Below are 19,175 nucleotides of genomic sequence, written 5' to 3'. Positions count from 1 at the left end.
GAAATAGAACAAAAATCATCAGATTTGGATGGACTCAGAAAAAGACTGGGAATAGCAGAAGCAATATTAAGAAAAAAGAAGAAGGCTGGAGGTATCATACTTCCTGATTTCAATTTATACTACAAAATGACAGTAATCAAAACAGCATGGTATGAACAGAAAAACAGACCACAAGCCAATGGAATAGAATTGAGAACTGAGAAATAAACCCACATATATATGGGCAGATAATTTTCGACAAAGGAGCCAAAAACATACAATGGAGAAAAAGAAAGCCTCTTCAATAAATGGTGCTGGGAAAATTGGAAAGCCACATGCAAAAGAATGGAACTAGGCCGCTGTTACCATAACAAAATTAACTCAAACTATATCAAAGATCTAAACATAAGACTCAAAATAATAAATTGCATAGAAGAAGACATAGGTAGTAAACTTATGAACCTTTGGTTCAGAGAGAATTTTATGAATTTGACCTCAAAGGCTAGAGAAGTAAAAGCTAAAATAAATCAGTGGGATAATAATCAAACTCAAAAGCTCTGGCATAGCAAAAGAAATCATCAACAAAATAAAGAGGGAACTAACCAAATGGGAAAAGACACCATGTTTCCCTGAAAACGACACCTAGCTGGACCATCAGCTCTAATTGAATCTTTTGGAGCAAAAATTAATATAAGACCCGGTCTTATTTTAATACAATATAATTTTAATATAATATAAGACCGGGTCTTATATAAGACCAGGTATAATATAATGTAATATAATATAATACCGGGTTTTATTTTGGGGGAAACACGGTATTTGCAAACAATGCCTCTGATAAGAGGCTAATATCCAACATATATGAAGAACTCATACAATTCAACAAGAAGGAACAAACAATCCACTTGAAAAATGGGCAGAGGACTTGAACAGACACTTCTCCCAAGAAGACATACATACAAATGGTCAACAGATTATATGAAAAAATTCTCAACTTCACTAGCTATTAGGGAAATGCAAACATAGACAAGAGTTTAGTGGTTACTAGAGGGTAAGGGGGAAGAGGGTGGTAGATGAGGGTAAATGGGATTAAATATATGATGATGGAAGGAGAACTGACTCTGGGTGGTGAACACACAATGGGGTTTATAGATGATGTAACACAGAATTGTACACCTGAAATCTATGTAACTTTACTAACCATTGTCACCCCACTAAACTTTAATTTAAAAAAGAAGACAGTAATTGTTGATAGATAATAGTTATTGTTATTTTATTCATTTTTTTTCATCTTAAAGAAGTCCCTGTAACATTCCTTGTAACACTGGTTTGGTGATGATGAACTGCTTTAGTTTTTTCTTCTCTGGGAAGCTCTTTATCTGTCCTTCGATTTTTTTTTTTTATCTGTCCTTTGATTTTAAACGATGGCCTTGGTGGGTAGAATAGTCTTGGTTGTAGATCCTTGCTTTTCATCACTTTGAGTATTTGCTGCCGATCCCTTCTGGCCTGCAAAGTTTCTGTTGAGAATTCAGCTGACAATCGTATGGGAGCTCACTTACAAGTTACTGGTTGTCTTCTGAAGTGTTTTTTTGATGAAATATATCTTCTAGAAAGAAAGTGTATGGAATTTTATTGTTATTTGCCCCTAATAAAAATGAAAAGCTCTCATAATTGGAATTCTCAGCTCATTTCTTTACATCTGCTTGAGTTAGAGGAAGCTTCAGATTAAGTAACTGAGAAAATTAATCTTAGTGTGATGGCCCACTGTATTTTACCTGGTGTATCAGCTATTAACCTGAATGATAACACAAAGTAGCAGCTGTGACTCAGGCCATTTTGAAAATTCAACCATCTGCTGGCCTGGTTTCAATCCTTATGATTCATATTAAATGTCTTAGGAACCCTACATATTAAAGGAACTGTGTGCTATGTGGTAAATTAACTATCTGACAAATTAAGCACTGCTGCTAAATGATGCAGTAATAATTTTTGTAATTTTATAGTTTATTTTTAGAGCCTTCAATTTTAAGTTTATTTTGGAAAACATGAAAGTAAATTTTTTCCATGTGTATGTTTTATTTTTTCTTTTAAACATTTATTTTTCAGTTACAGTTGATGTACAATATTATATTAGTCTCACGTGTATAACATAGTGATCAGACATTTATATACCTTACGAAGTGATCACCCTGATAAGTTGAGTACCCATTTGATACCACACAATACTATTGACTACATAGTCAATATGCAATTCCAAATACAAAGAAAAAGAAACTACATGAATGGAATTATTGGAGGGCAGAGTCTGTGGTAGAACAAAGCCATGAAGATATAGGAAATGAGTGTTAGGAGACCCTTCCAGTTGCCAAAGTTATGGCTAACTAGCCCATAACATTGCCTAATTGCCAATGTATTTTTCACCACATTAAAAATGCTTACTAATGTTTAAAAGTGCTGAGCACAGTGCCTGACATAGAGACTTATAAGAACGTTATAAGACTTTTGAGGGGAATACACAGTAAATTTGGCAAATCTATTTAATGTAGTGTTATCTGAAAAAAATAATTTGATAATGTGGTGAAATCACAAAAGAAAAACATATGAAACTCATTAAACTCTTCTCTGTTTCATTGAAGCATGGGGGCATTGGAGAGGATGCAGAATAGTGGAGAGAGAAAATGTGTTACAGAGAGAAAAGGATAGTAACCCACAAGTTCCTAGAGTCAGTCAGACCTTGTTCTAATGCTCACTGCCCCTTCCCAAGTAGGCAACCTAGTGCGTATTACTTAATGACTTTAAACCCATCCATAGATGGGGCTAACAATGGTGGCTACTTCATAAAAATGTGAGAAATGAACAGTATAATGCAGGAAAAGCATTTAGCATCATGCCTGACACATACTTAGTGTTCACTCACTAGTGCCCATTATTATTGCTGTTTTTATCACAAATTCTATGTAGAATTTTTAAACAGCACAGAGAAGGCTAAACAGTGACTTAAAGAAGGGTAAATATTTTAAAAAGTCCAATTTCTTCTTAATCTTTACTAGGAGTACACTATTGGAGGTACTAGGAAAAGCTGTGGGCTCTGAAAGATGGTTAAACATTGGAACACGGTGTTAAGTGATTTGTGAAATGTCTTTACTTTTAAGGTGGAAGAGAGAGTACCATTTCTGAGGTCATGTAATTTGGAGATCTGAGTGACCTCATGAAGTTTCTTTCATCATTATAATCATAAATTCTCTTTTTTTGTGTTAAATTGTTGTGTTTTAGGTTTTTTTTTTTTGAAAGCTAGACTTTCTGATTAATTGGAAAAGAAGTAATAAAATTCTCATGGTCTCACTCTGTCTCAAAATCCATTGCACTGTATTCTTCTTTTGTTATGTATTTACTCTTAAAACAGTCGTAGGAAGGGGGAGTGTGATTGGTTGTAAAGAGTAAATGACTCCTGGTGTCGCACCACTGGCAAAGTGAACTTGGGATTCATCAACGTTGCCTGAGCTATTAATTCATTCCTAGCTCCCTCGGAACATTTGAAGAACTGCTAGCTGTGCATATAAAGATCCCTCCTTCACTTTAAAACTTAGTCTCTTTATGGTTGTTTTAATTTATTGATGCAATTTATTGAACAGATATTTATTGAAGCTACTAGTGCCAAGCGTTATGGTGTATATTGCAGATCAGAGATGGGCCAACAGAGATGGGCCATAGTCTCAGAGTGTACTTTCTAGTGGGAAATCTACAAACAATTACAATTTAAGGTGATAATGACTGTAATGAAGCTAATGGGAACCAAGTAAGAGTACTTCTAATTTGGCCTGGGATTGTCAGGAAAGGCTGCCTAGAAGAGGTAAGGTTTAAGCTGAAAAACGAGAATGTGGGACAGGAGACAAGGGAAAAGGAGGTGTTTTCCAGGTGGAGTAGCCACCCAGAGGAGTATAAGTAATTCACTCTGCACATGAATTATTTATCCTACAGATCTTAATACAGACCTTATTTTGGAAGGGATGGGAGCCATCAAAAATTTTGGAGCTCAATGACACCATCAGATATGTGCTTTAGAAAGGTTCCTGTAACCAGTAGGATAAAAGCCTGGTGGTTGCGAGGGGACAGGAGACTGAATCAGCAAGATGAGTAAGAAGGCTACAGTGCTGGCCAGAGGCAGGTCCTGATAACTGCCTGCTGTTAGCTTTTGCAGTGGAGATGGAGAAGGAGGGACACCTTACAGATCTACATGGGCAGGAGAGCCAGTACTGTCAGGTTTAGGGTGCATATGAAAGAAGGGGAAAAGTCTAGGGTGGCTCCCAGATTTGGGGTTTAGACAACTAGTAAGTGGTAGTGCCCTATACCAGTGTAGAGGATGAAAGAAAAAAAACAGATTTTGGTGATAAGAAGATGATGAGTTTGATTTTTTAGACATACAAAGCGTCTGTGTCCCAATCAAATGATAGGACCAGGAGGGAGCTCTGAGGCACAGAGGAGATATCTGAAAGAGACACGGGATTCAGTGGCATTAGGTTAAAAGTTAAAGCTGTGAAAGCATGAAAGAGCTGAGGGGTACCTGGAAACCTGGGACTTCAGACTAATTTTGTAGCTAGTTACCCAAGATAACTATTGTAGACGAAGGAAGGAGACATTTAAAAGGGGGCTAGGATAGAGATAAAAGGTTGTGGAAATTATTTAAATAAATATGACATATCCACTTATTGTTTCTTGTTGGTCTGTGGGATCTGGATAGAAATGACATAAAAATGCCCCTTTACTATTCAAGTTTACTTCATCTATAGAGAAACTTGTTCTGGTAAAAACAGAGGGATAATGAGGGTTAAAGAAACAGAGTATACATTATTTCCCTTTATGAAGTTTAAGTTCTCTTTTTTCGTTACATGTAAAGATCCTTTGATATTTTATCTGACTTTAATATGTCTTATATAAAATTCCTAAAGCATGAATTGTAGCTGAGAGAACATTTTGTTAATTCATGAATTATGGTTTTATTTGATCTTCTAGTGACAAAGGTGTTCAGGTGAATATTTTGTCTTGATTCTGCTATGAGTAAATGAAACAGCATTTGATCCTCGCAAGTTTTATGTTTCATACTAGGAACCACAGCTGCCAAATATATTTTCTTTGCTAACAACTCTTATCAAAGAAAAAGCTTTTGCTTAAGAAGTCAGTCTTAGCATAAGGTTTAGAGAGAGGCAATTCATAGTTTTGTTGCTTATTTTCCAGCTATGCATTTGGCAAGAAAGTAGTTTACAAGTGTGGCATACATTTATCCATATACGATAGTTTTTTATTGTTGTTATTATTAGCATGACATTCTTTTCCAATGATTTATTTTTTAGGGCTTTTTCTTCTTGTTTTTGCTGTACAAAATTATTTCTAGACCCTTTCAGTACTTTCTAATTTTGATTGACCAAATAGTGGATACCACATTTTTATTAGAAGGTAAATAAAAATCTCTGGTGGACACTAGGGGTTTGCCTGTTCTGAGTCCATTCTCTGCCCTTCTTCTTCCCTGTTGACAGAGCCTCTCCCCTTTCCTGTGAGGCCTTGGGCTTCAGGGCACGTGGGACTGGCTGTAGCCCTGCAGGTTATAGGTTCCATTCTCTTGCCAGTGATTAGCTTAGGAAGTGGCACATGACCCAGTTCTGATATGTGAGGGGAAGTCTGCTTAGGACCTAGGGGAATAGTTTTCTTGCTGATATGTAGAGATTCGTAGGGAAGAGAATGTCATTGTTTAGTTGGAAATTGTTGGGTAGACATGTGGACCTGGATATACAGGGACACTGGGTGATGTACATGAACATATGTGCTGACACTAGAAAGGACACTAGAAAGATGAATCTTGGTGATCTTGTTAAATCATTGAGTTAACCAACCCTAGAGCAACGCTACCTCAGGTTATGGGAGGTAATGACATTATTTTTTAACCATCTGAGTCAAGAGTTTTTGTTAACCTGCAGCTGTACACATCCTAACAGGTGCACATTTCAGATGTGAATTAAGAACTGTATTAACAGAGAAGAGACTCAGTATTTGAGTTTTAGGGTATCTAAAGTTTTAGGGTATCTGACAGGTACAAATGTTGTCAGACGTATCCACGAACAGAATGGGTACTGCCTGACGTGGTGCTTCAGATGAATGGCAGCCTGGGTCCTGGTGGGTCACGACAGACTCTGCGACCTGCCCAAACCAATCTTGATTTAACTGCCTTTCATCTAGTCTAAGTGCATTTTCTTTTTGTTGTCTTGGGGATTCACGTTCATTCTTCTTTATCCCTTTAAGTGTTCTTAGAGGGGAAAAAAAGCTTTAATAATAACGCATTGCGTTATTAAAGCACCTTTTATTTAAAATCTTCCAGTCCTTAACATAGCAGGAAATGTGGCTAACTCTTGTCTTGCCCCAGGTGCAACATGGATCACTTTCAGAGCTAAATATAGATTGAGGATATTCCACATAAAGAAATATTAGAACCTGTGAAAACCCCCCAATAAATTAGGAACTGTAGAACCAAATTTTGCGTTGTTTACATTGTGAAACCACAAATAAAATCTACCCATTGGATTTTATTGGCTTTGCCGAAATACATTTTTTCTTCCTATGAAGGGAGTTGCTTTCTTTGTGAAGGACTCAGGACACCAAGGGATTAAAGGCATTTGAATAAGAAGGCAGTCATGTCTGGTAATACAAACACTGGCCATCAGATTAGTGTATTCTTTGTTTTTCTTTAAAAAAAAAAATTGGTTTTAACATCCAAATGTTTAACTTGTCCTTCAGTGAGTAACTCATGCCAGTTTTTGTGATTTATTCTTAGGGCTTGAAAAGAAACACCGCCTGTGAAAAGCAGGACTGAACAGTGTTTCTCTACAATACATGACTGTTCCTGGCCTTTGTCTTCCTGTTACTGGATTGCCTTAATCAAACTGCCCAGTGGGAATTACCACAGTGCGGCTGCTGAGTGAGTGCTCTGGCTCCCTCAGGAGAACCCCGACAAATATCTGCCTCTTGCCCTCCTGAGGCCCTGGCTTTCTCCCTCACCTACTCCATCTGTACTCCTGGACTCAAGAGTTATCCATCCCAGGAGCTGATGTGATTATCCTATAAGTACATACTAATTGTTGAATAACTTGTGCCTTGAATCAAATTGAATTTATAAAATGGTATAATATAAATTTGAGGGTCCAAACACCCAGTGTAATTTGTCAGCCCTTCTTCCAGCATTGTACCTCAAGAATTCTGCTGCTATCTGTTCTTGGAGAAGGGACATAAATTCTCCTTCATAATTAACTTCTCACCAATTAAGGAAACATCTTCAGCTATATACTTTGGTTAAGTTGGGCCACACACAGAAAAGAACTGACTGAATAATAAGCATGAAGGAAGCATTTGGAAATTAGCACGAAGCAGGAATGTGCCAGTAGAGATTTGGGAATGACTCTTATGGATTGGTCAATAAGGACATTTTTTGTGGAGTTCTGGTTATCTGCCTGTTTCCTCCCCCTTTTTAAATGCACACGTGCTGTATATGGTATGTTAGATTTCTCTCCATGCGTTTTACAGGAAAAAACACAGTTCTCTTTGTAATTACATACTGAAATTCTAGAGCATATGGCACGTCGAATACAAATACCTATAAGTTTCCGTTTTAGAAAAAAATAATTAAAGCACCACCAGGAGAAGTAAATGTCTTTGTTGAACACATAACTGAAGTAGGAATAATGATACAAGAAAAATAGATTCTTGGCTCCAAGATTTCACAGGCCAAGATTCTTTTCCCTACTAATTACAAACAGAGCTTTAATCATGAGATGTAGAGATAATCCCTGAAGTTTTTCAGTTATGATCTTTTTCAGTGTCTTTTCCTCATAGACACTCATGAGAACAGCTTTCAAATATCACTATTTTAATGACGTGGTTTCAGAACATTTCAGTATTTTAATGATGTAGTGATAGATCCATGCTGACGTGGGTTGATTCTTGAGAGTTGCAATTTGGTTTTACAAGAACATACATAAACAGAATACAGTGTTGGCTACGTCTGTCCAGCCTTCTTCAGGCTCAGAATAATTTCTGTCTTTTGGGTTCCAGTGTCGACATAAAAAATTGGGATATGTTTTGAAACATCCCAATTTTCATGAATTGTATTTCCCTCAGTTGTCAAGCACTTCTTGAACTTACGTACATTTTCATGGAAACTGTGACGTTTCCTGGCATAACAGTTTCCATAACTGTGCACTGTGCTATATGATGAAATCTTCCTGAAGTGTCTCTTTCGTGCTTAAAGGCATGTTTCCTGAGGCTTGGCTCCAGAATTTGATGGAATTTTTTTCCCTCTCTTTACACTTCATGATTTAATATCCTCTTTCTCTCTATTCTTTGGAATCAAGGAATATTTATTTATTTTTTTTCTTTCTCATGTGTTTTCATAGTTGTCAAACTCAGATTTCCTTTAATGAAAGAATTAGCGATCTCAGAAGAGTTGGTAAACTGTACAGTTCTATAAAATCAGAATCTTACAGTGAGGTTTGTTCTTTGTCTTGAGTCCGACTTTCACAGCAAGATTGCTCAGAAATTCAAATGCATATGTATTCAGTTGTAGGTAGAAAATGGTGCCAACCAATGACACAGAGACTATGGAGTTTTTGGTCATAGTAAAGAATTATTTTTTTCCCATTGGAGACAATAATCAGAGCTGATATTTCAACACGGAGATAGAGGCATCTGCCACCCCCATATACTTTTAAAATTTTATTCCTGCCATTTTCACCATCATAAATCCAAATCCAAACTTCTATAGCGGATATGGGCAACTGTCCTAACCATGATTTGTCTGTAGCCAAGCCTATGAGAAAAGAAACCTGCAATAAATTCAATATGCTTTTGAATTTATGAACATGGTATTATATCAGATATTTTTTCTCACTGAGGTTAACCTTTTTTTTGTTTTTTTACATCTTTAAGTTATGGCAGATCTCTCTATATATTACTGAAAGGAGTCTGTTAATCCTCTAATAAAAGCCCATTACCCTCCTTGAAGGATTACTTGTGAATGATGTAATTTGCTATTTTTCCTGAAAGATGAATGCTTTCAGGGGCCATTCAGGTATCTTTGTGCTTTAGACCTAGTCTCTCCACGGCATGGCAAATAGCAATGCTAGGCTTCATGTCCTCTGTTTTATGGGAGTATATTACTCATAAAGGGATTTGGTTATAAAATATGAAAAACCAAGACATTTAAAATATATTACTGTAGACCTTGGTTAAATAACTTTTTCAGCATTGTTCTGAAAGTATAGTAAGCTGTTTCATAAAGTATATACCTGATAACACACACAAATTGTGTTTAATAATACAGAACTCTGGGATCAGATGGTTGGGGTTTATGCAGCCAAACAAATTTGAGTTCAAATCCCATTATTGTCACATACTCTCTAAGAAATTTTGGCCAAGTTACTTTTCTGAGCTCCAGTTTTTCCATCTTCAAAATGGTGATTGTAACAGTACCTGCCTCATGATGCCGTCATAGTAATTATATGAATGAGTAAATGTAAAGCACTTGACAAGTGCTTGGTATATAATACAGTAAGTGTCTAGTAAATGTTAAGTGTTTCTTCTTACTCTCTTTTGAGTAAGTAACTCACTTTTGAGTTAGTGTTTCTTCGACTCACTTTTTAATTGTTTTGTAAGATAGGGAAGGGTAAGCAGGGGTTATACCTTATACTATTTAAGTAAATTACATACTACTGTATTCCCAAATAATTGGGTAGATGATGGCTACTTTCTAAGGCCTTCTGAATGGTAGCTAGTCAGATTTGAGGGAGACACATGGAAAGAATGGCAGGAAGAAAAATCAAAATTTTTTTCACCGGCATGCCTAATATATATATGGTTTGTTTTCTAAACTGAAAAATCCAGACACATGATTATCGCAGTTTTTTGAGTTGAAAATTTATATGAAAACTCATATAAAATTTATAGAAATGAAATCACATTTAATGGCATATTTAATGTTTTTTAATTTGTTTTCTTTTTTGAATCAAAACTGTGCAATGTGAAGATCATTCTTGGAAATCCTGGCCTAGATGTAGTCCTAAACCTACAGTATGAAATTATAGCCTTTAGTCAGATTCCACCCTTGAGGTTAAATGATGTGCTAATTATTTGCACAATTAAAAGCCAGTTTTAAAATTCCCATCTTGAATTTTCAGTTTTCTAATTTTTTTATTATGATTAATTAACTTTTAATGCTTATGAAAAAAGTCTCTAATATTGTACAGCCCTCTTAGATTGTAAAATATCCTCAGGTAGATACTGTTACGTAGCTAATAACAAATTTTATATATTTTATTCTTAATTGCATATTTTCAACAGGGACTAATTAATAAAGTGAAATTGGTAGGGTTTATCACAGAATATTATCTCCTGGGCACTGCCCTTGTGTGAGAGGCTTTCTTGCTTGGAGGTCATATGTGTAACATAAGCAGTAACTCCATATGGTAGCTAGCAGGGCAGGAAATTGAAAGAGGAGGAGGAGGAGAGATCGCTAGCTGGTGCTGAAAACATGGGGGTGCATACAAGGTTGGACAGTTAAGTTCACTAACTCATCCTAGAAAAAGTGCTACATACCTCATTGCTGAATATCACTAAGGTCACTTTCTAAGTACTCCCCTTGGGAAGCTGTGCACTGATGCCAGCACCCAGTCCACCCTTCAAAGCAATTTTGGAGCTCTTTTTCTGGAATGGCCATCAGAGCTGTCCATCATATTATTCTTGATGTCCTGAACGGTCATCAAAATGTCTTTCTTTCAATGTTTCCTTTATTTTCGGGTAAAGAAAGAAGTCATTGGGGGCCAGATCAGGTGAATAGGGAGGGTGTTCCAATACAGTTATTTGTTGACTGGCTAAAATCTCCCTCACAGACAGTGCTATGTGAGCTGGTGCATTGTCGTGATGCAAGAGCCATGAATTGTTGGCAAAAAGTTCAGGTTGTCTACCTTTTTCATGCAGCCTTTTCAGCACTTCAAATAGTAAACTTGGTTAACTGTTTATCTAGTTGGTACAAATTCATAATGAAGAATCCCTCTGATATCAAAAAAAGGTTAGTAACATCGTTGCAACAAGTTCATGAACTTAATTGTCAGGCAGGGCTACAATACAATCTGTTTTCTCCTTCCCCTCCTCCCAAGCCCTACCTTCTTTGCAGCAACAAATTAAAATTTTATAATGAATTTACCTTATTTACAGATGAAGATATCAAAACTCTGACAAAGAGTTTCATAATTGACAGATTTGGGACTTAAAACTCGGGCTTTCTAATCGTAAAGATTGTTTCACTACACTAATGTTGGTGATGGGAGAATGCCAGGAGTTATTCATTTTCTTCAATGAAGAGTATTTACTGCAAATATTTCGTTCTTTAATACAAGAAGTAATGTTTAGGATAAAAATGGGTAATTTTTATTCTTTTAGACTGCATACTCTTTTGTTCAGATCAGTATGAAAGTAGACATACAGGGTTCAGAACCATGAAAGTTTTCATGATTGTCCAGTGCCCTCTCCTTCCAATTCCTGGTAAATATGTGTGTGTGACTAGCTAGGAAATAGAGGCGTAAAGTAAGAATTTGGATGGTAATTCTGGCACTAAGAACAGTCTTTCATTTCTATAGTGTCATAGAGTAAGACTGTTCCCTCTACAAGGTAACAGATATTGAACAGGAAATATATGAAATCAATTACATGAAATCAATTATCCTATGTCATGAAGTACAAAATATATCATGTCTTGATATTTGCTTAACCACCTTGTGGTTTCAATTAGAAAGGTGCTCTTACTCCTGATCTTTTTCTCAGTGACAGTTCTTGATTTGGGGAATTTTCTGGGCTATTGACATAGTTGATGCTACAATTTTAAAATTCATAATATTGACTAATGCTATAATAGGGGGACAAAGCTGTGGTTCAGAATGCAAATATTTAACTTGAAAACATATGTTGTAAAGTACAGATAACAATTGATACTCTCCTTTCCCTCCACTTTCCCTGTCATTTCTATTGTTTGTGCAGTTTATTAAGTAGTTAGTGGTACTTCGTACAAGTTGTGTTTTCAGTGTTCTGCAATTCTGTCAGGTTCCCTATTCATAAAACAGACAAAGAAACTAAAATCTTCTGGGGGAAAAACGAAGCTCTTCCTCTTTAAATAGCAGACAGAAAATGTGTGGTTTTTTTTTTTTCTGTTTTGACTTTCCCTATGTAATTACTGTATTTGTCTGTAGGAGGAGGACGCATTGTGATCTGTTGTTCCTTACTTGTCTTGAAAACACATATAGATACCCACACAGCACACACTGCACTTTCCTGAGGCTGAGAGCTCACAGTTCTGTGAGAATTAGTCAAGAACAGAGCCACTTCTTTCAGTGAATGCCGGTCCCGGAGCAGTTGCATTGGGCTGGAGGACTGGGAGGTGGAGCCTTTTTGCTCACTGCAGTGAGTTCCCGTCTCCTTTCTCTCTCCCAGCTGTGCATTGGCTGTGCACGCCGTGTGCTCGGAGTGGAATAGGGAGGGTGTGATCGCAGACCAAGGTATAAACTGCCATTTCTCTTTGGGGTGCCCCGGGGAGAAGAGCATCAGGAAGGAAAGACGGCACCAGTGCCATGGGCCAGCTCTGCTGCTTTCCTTTCTCCAGAGATGAGGAAAAAATCAGTAAGTGTGATTTGTACGGTGCAGAATCCTAAGTGCCTGACTATTTGTGTGGCTGTCTTCTAGGGCTAGTTTTGTGGGGTTTTTTTCAATAGGTGAAAGATAGCAGAATAATCAGCTTTGATTTTTCATGTGCGTATCTTACATGGATTGCAAGGTGTGTAGTTAATAATTAACTGTAAAAGTACAGTCACTCAATAAATAGGCCACATTAAATGTAAAATGCTGAAAACTCATTTTTGATACTCGTCTGTTGGTAATCTTACAACGCATTTTTAATCACACTCTCTAGAGTCAGAGTTTAGTTTTGAGTTTAAGTCATTTGATAGATTGTACAAGACTGGCTTCCTTTTGCTAATCTGAAATTGGGATATTTTCAGAGTAGGGTTCAATCATAACATATAAAGAAGTAAAGCTGGCTTTAAAAGGATGCATATTATACATTTGCAGATATTTTCACATATCCTCTGCTTTGTTCTCCATAGAGGGGGTTCACGTGTAAGACCACTCCAAACAAGTAATGCTGCTTTGCTTCTAGCAAAAACCTCACTGAATATTTTTAAACAAATGTCAGGCAGATTCCACATTTGCTTATGGTCCAGAAAACAGAACTTAAAGTGATGACATTTGCATTGAAATTTTTTCCTCATTGGCTTATGTGTATTCACTTATGTTTTAGCTTTGTTAACTATAGTACTGGCATTTTAAGTAGTGTGCTGAATAGAATTTCCCCCCAAATATTGTACTAGTTGCCCCCAAATATTGAATTTTTACTTCTTTTTCAATAAAATGTTTGCAGTCATACTTACTAAATTTGCAGGCCACCTTTCTGTCATGTCAGTGCTTTATTTAAATAAATTTAAATCGGTCTATGGAATCTCAGATGCTCAAATGTCCACATCTGGTTTATATTTCCTGCTGCTCGTTCCTCAGGAAGCTAACCAGGGATAGATTTTTTTTAAAATTAATATATATCTTATACCTATTCACTTGGGAAATAAGCCAGTTTTTGCAAGAAATCTTTTAGGAATGCTTTGGAATAAATTTTGGGAGACTTTGGAGCATTTGATTATAAACAAGAGCCAATAGCTGTGCTCTAAATTTTACTTGTGAAAATGATACTGACAGCATGCAATGATCCTGATCTTGAAACCTGAGATGACTTTACAAGAAAATCATTCATTGTTTCTAACAGTGAGCATTGGCATTCGTTTGGCGGCCTGGAACTTTTCAGATATTTGTCAGAATGATTTATTTCTAGTTCCTGGGTGTTTGGGTTGATTGATCCATTCCTTAGGGAACAGGTCTATCTGAAAAATCTTGGTGTGGACAAATGTAGGGGTAGTGAATTTTTTCTTATCCTCCACTTCCTATTCCACGGCTCCAGGTTTTCCCTTGGAGCACCTGCCTTCCTTCTATTCTGTTTCTCTTCTCTTGATCTGTAAGCAGTCTTCTTGGCTCTAAGGGAAGTCAAGCTTCACTCAAGAAGGAATTTACCCTTTTCTGTCTTTCTTATCTGGGATCATTGAGGTACAGTCTTGTGTTTTACATACAGTGCTTCATAATATTGATTGACAAAGCGGTCTATACTGCTTCTTGGGTTTGCTTTTTCAAGTGCCAAATTTTTAAAAAGGAAATGAAGACAGAACCCTGTATCTGAAGTTAAGTTCTAGTCCAGAAGTACAAATTATGGTTAGAAATCAATGCATTTGCTTCCCCTTTCTTCTCATTCACCTCCTCTATCCTCCACCCACCTTCTCCATCCTCTTTCATCTGTCTTTGATTTTTGTCGTTGCTTCACTGTTTTTCTCCTAATTTGCTCCACACTCCGTTCACACACCCCATCAGTTGTTTCCTGATGCTGGGTGTGCATTTCTCTGCTATAGGATGGTGTAAGGAGAAGCTTCTCTACCAGGCAATCCTATGCTGCTGGTCATAAATGTCTAACTGTCCTTACAAAGGGGACTCGAAACAAGGGGCAGAGAATTCGTTAGCGAGCATGCCTCAGGAACCACGTAAATTAGCTCTAGCTAGATATTCAGTCCATAAGTTGATAGCATGGACAAGAATCTGTAGTAGACCTTTGGGAGGGCCCAGCAGTGTTCTGATCTTGCTGCTGGATGTGCAGTAACGTCCTCGGTTTTATTCATCTTTGTGTCCCCACCTACTCATCTCTTTAGCTATCTCAGAGCCACGAGCTCAGTGGGGACCTACCAAGGACAGAGCACAAAAATGCAAATGCCCACACCCTTCTAATTCTGCTGGAAAGGGCAATGGCCCTCCAATTATAAAGACTGCAATGAGTTTTGGGTGAAAGTTTAAATTTGTGGATGTCATTCTCAAAACACAGGCGAGTCCTCTACAGTCCTGCAGAGCTACAGCAAGGAAACACCCATCTGGCCGAGCGGTAAGGATCCAGTGACCCTCTCCCCTCTCGCTGCTCTTTTGTCCTGCTTTTGCCCTGGTGGTGGTGGTAGATAGAAAGTGTTCTCATTTAGTTGATTCATTAATGCTAGTATTTTAGGCGATTGATAGCAGTCAAAGAGATGTTTTAATCCACTGGTTGTGCAAGGGCCTACATTTGCGTGGCAAGTTAACTGTATGCAATGCCAGAAATCTTGATAATGGGGTGACTAGTCAAATGCAGTAGAACTCACCATGGCTTATTTTTCAGTTAATGCAGCACAAAGCAGCTGGACCCCTTCTGTTTAAATCCAGCAGTTGAATATTTTCTCAAATTGTATACTTTTGGGTCAGAGTAAGTAGAATATGCTGACAATAAATGTGTGTTTCTTGGAAGAATAAGCTCTTTCCATTGCTACACAGGACCATACGTAACGTTAACTATGACTGTAGGTATTACAGGATTAACAGATGTTGTAGTTGATCTCCAATATAGTTTTTGCTGAATTCTTCCATAGCACTTGTTTTCTTTAAATTACCGACTTTTCTCATAGTGTGCTTCCTGAAGGAAATGTCCTTGGATAGGAATGTTGTTGGTCAGGCTTACTGACCATGGCAGCTTATCAATCTCATTAAATAAACCTCCAAAGAAAAGTTAATCACTAAAGAGACACCTCTACAACTAATTCGAAAACATTTTATGTGCTCTTTTCCTGTTGTAAATTTTCCCATTTTGAAGTGCATCGATTTTAGGTAGGATGAAATAGGTGAATGTCCAAACATGAACTGTACTGCCTCATGAGGTTGTGAGTTTCCTGTCACGGGAGGTATTCAAGCAGAGGGTGAGAAGCCACTCCTGGGGACGCAGCAAGGCACAATGGAACAGGTAATGAAAGGATACACTGACAACTGCATTACTTTTCAGCCTTGATATTCTGTGAGGCTGAAAATAAAATGGCATTAGCATGCATTTTAATGAAACATTTTAATTTTATAAGTATGTGTTTTAACAATACATATGTATTTTACTTTTATATATGAAATATGTTTCAATATAGTCTTTTTGTGTGGGATGAGTTACCAAGACTATTTATAGTATTCACTTCATAAATATGAGTCAAATCTCAAGTTAGTTTATTTCTGATGATTTGCAATTTGATGGTATAACATTAATATATAAATTGAGGTAAGCAGTGTGAATTTCATGTCTGGTGAATACTTAAATTTTTGAACCTTAATTACCATGGTGATTATTGTTCAGTTATATGCAGGGAAGTCTGTATTTAGATTTTCCAGTTCTCCTAGAAATCCTATAGCCTTATACTTTGCTCTTATCATTTGGACTTAGAAACACTGGCTTTGAGGTTATCTGTCATATGTGTACTCTGTTTCATCCCGTAGATTTCAAGCACCCCGTATGCAGGATTCGTGTCATATACATCTTTGATAGCACCAGACCCTAACATAGTATTTTTCTCCAGAGGAGGCATATTCTGAATGTTTGTTAATGAAGAGAATGATACCCATTTCCTGTTATGAGTCTGAGAGAACTTCAGTATCAATCAGCCGATCAGAGGACAGAATTTGGAATGACTGGTTAATATTGTAACCTATAAAGAACTGTAGTTATTGAATGTACCAGAGAAACATTTTATCAGGTTCTCACTTAGACACTACAGCATGGGCCCCAGGAAATGTGTGATAGGGAACCTCCCATCCGCAAACAACATATTTATTCTCCTTTCTTGTCTGTAGAAATGTGTTTGTACACAGGGGATGCAGCATGACTCCAGCTCTGCTGCTGCCTCTTGAAAACATATGGCTCATGCCTTGCTATGCAGGTTTTATTGTGTCAATAGCACAGAACTGGGAGTAGGAGACCTGAGTGATAACCCATCTCTGCTATAATACCCTGTCTGACACTATGCAAGTTGCTAACATCTCTGGTCTTCAGTTCTTCATCTTTAAGAAGAGGGGGTTAGACTACCATGATCTTGAAAGTTTATTCATTTTTTCCGCCATTTTCCCCTTAGAGTTGAGTCTAGAACATAAATATTATACATGTGATGCATTTCTTTCTCCTTTCTGTTCCTGCCCTTCCTCCTCCTCCAGGATGGTCTAAAGACCTCCTTTATTTTTTTAATTCATTGAATGCTTACTGCGTGCCAGGTACTATGCCAGCATCATTTGGAAAACTGCTTATGAAGTGAAACTATTAGAAAATAAAAGCTTCCTAATGCCCCATTTAAGAGGGGAAGCACCAGGCAGCCAGTGGTGCTCTTTGCAACCTGGGACTGCATTTCGCATAGAATTGCTGTGGGTCCTATTGTGGTAGGAGCAGTGATGTTATGTGATACAAAACATTTAACCGTGGTCACTAAAGATTAAACTTCTCCTTTATTAAATAATGTGCTCCCAAGAGCTTTATGTTTCTCAGGTTAAGTATAGGAACATCAGAGCAAATGCTAATAGTTACTATTCCTATTTTAGCTCCCTGATTCCCTTTGTTTATTCACAGGCTGTTTGGTAACTGTGTTTCCTTTTATTGCTGTTCTCAGACCTTAGAGTTTGCCTGGATGCTGTGATCAAATGCTGAGTAATTTTCATTGGGATTATGAAAGTCGGAGAATTTTTTTCAGCCTCTGGTGTAGTCACTGGCTTCTGTGAGCTCTATCCAGACGCCCTGTCAAGTAATGTGATGTGACCCGTCCCTGTGTCTTCTTTCTGGGGACCATGTGATAAAGGAGTGGGAATTCTGATGTGCATGAAGGTTCTGGTTAATAGAAGAAAGCTTCGCATATTACCCCTGGCATTTGCATTTTAACCAAACTCAATTATCCCCTGTACTTTTGGGAAGTATTTGTAGTAAAATAACAAAATAAATTAAGCAGTAGTAATGACTTCTCCTGAAATAATCTCTAATGGAGGAGTTTCAGGCAACTAGTAAAACTCTTTCAGGGAATCTGATGAATCACTTCCTGTAGATAATTGCCTTCTATTTAATTAAGTTGGCCCTGTCTAATATGTAGGTCTTTGAGCTTTCACCCACAAACTTCTGATACTCAACAGTAAAAAAACTAAAGTGAGCCCCAAACTCTGAGGGCTGAAAGCAGAGTGTTTTGGAGACTCAGCTTGCATTTTCTGATTCTAATATTTCCTGTAAAACTTCTCTAAGCCTCTGTACCTTCATCTTAAATATTTATTGTGAGAATTAAATAAGCCAGTGTCTATGAAATTCCTGAAACTGTGGTTGGCATACAATAGATCCAGTGGATATAATTTCTCTGTAATAAAAGAGACTGTATTGTATAACTGTACTCACCTTAGAAGTCATCAAAATTATGGTTTTATTACCATCATGCCCAGGAAGGGGAAAAAGGGACTTAGAATTTCAGACCTTGAATTGTTGAATAGATGTCCAACATTTATTTTTGCAGCACCCCTTCCTTTAGGGGACTCCCTCCCCTTGTCCGTGGGGTTCTGTCCATCATGATGCTTTGCTTCCCTGCTCTGGCGGAGACATGTGGTCCAAGCAGAGTCCACTAGAGTCTTCCCTAAGATCTGATAGAGGGTTTGTCTTCCCTTTGGGTTGTGAGTAGTAAGCAGAGATTGCTGGTTGGTAGGGAGCGAAGGGAGTCTTCCTGAGAATGAAGCCAGCTCAGAAGAAAGAAGCTGGAGGAGAGAGACACAGTCCTGATGGTATTTTTAAGCCTGTGATTTCAGCCATAAATAAGACCTTCTTCATTATATGAAGCACTTTTTTTGTGCTTAGACTTGTTTGAGTTACATTTTTGTCACTTGCAACCAAAAGGCTTCAGATACTATTCTAGAGGATACTCAGTATGTGTAAGAGTAGATGCATTCTGGAACAAATATTTCCAAACCTAGTGAAGAAGTGAGGATTCCCTGATTTCTTCTGAACCTTCATGTTGCCATTTTAGTGGCAATGACATTTAGCTTTAAGTTAGAGCTGTTCTGAAGAAAAATTCAGTTCACGTCACCTAATATCCTTGAGTACATCACATTTTGAAAGCTCTGAGCCAGGTGTTAGAGAAGATACAATGTCCCTATTGTTGGAGGATTTCTTTTTA

General features: G+C 37.4%; 1 protein-coding gene across 6 annotated transcripts in view; it reads left to right on the top strand.

Moving 5' to 3' along the window:
* The window catches only part of AKAP7 (A-kinase anchoring protein 7), a 110,675-nt gene that overhangs the window by 70,368 nt on the left and 21,132 nt on the right, over positions 1–19,175 (top strand). For 2 of the 6 annotated variants that reach the window (XM_081045238.1, XM_081045239.1), the window contains exon 1: positions 12,511–12,684. The exons of 3 other annotated variants lie outside the window; for them this stretch is intronic. In XM_081045238.1, coding sequence (XP_080901364.1) covers positions 12,636–12,684 — 49 coding nt within the window. In that variant the 5' untranslated portion in view covers positions 12,511–12,635. Of the gene's footprint in view, positions 1–12,500; positions 12,685–15,031; positions 15,089–19,175 lie in introns of those variants that run through there. One more of the 6 variants, XM_081045237.1, reaches the window with a different exon arrangement.

Source organism: Rhinolophus hipposideros, assembly GCF_964194185.1.
Source record: "Rhinolophus hipposideros genome assembly, chromosome: 3".
Taxonomy (NCBI): domain Eukaryota; kingdom Metazoa; phylum Chordata; class Mammalia; order Chiroptera; family Rhinolophidae; genus Rhinolophus; species Rhinolophus hipposideros.
The sequence above is the reverse complement of the archived record's forward strand: the minus strand, read 5'-3'. Positions and strand labels throughout refer to the sequence as shown.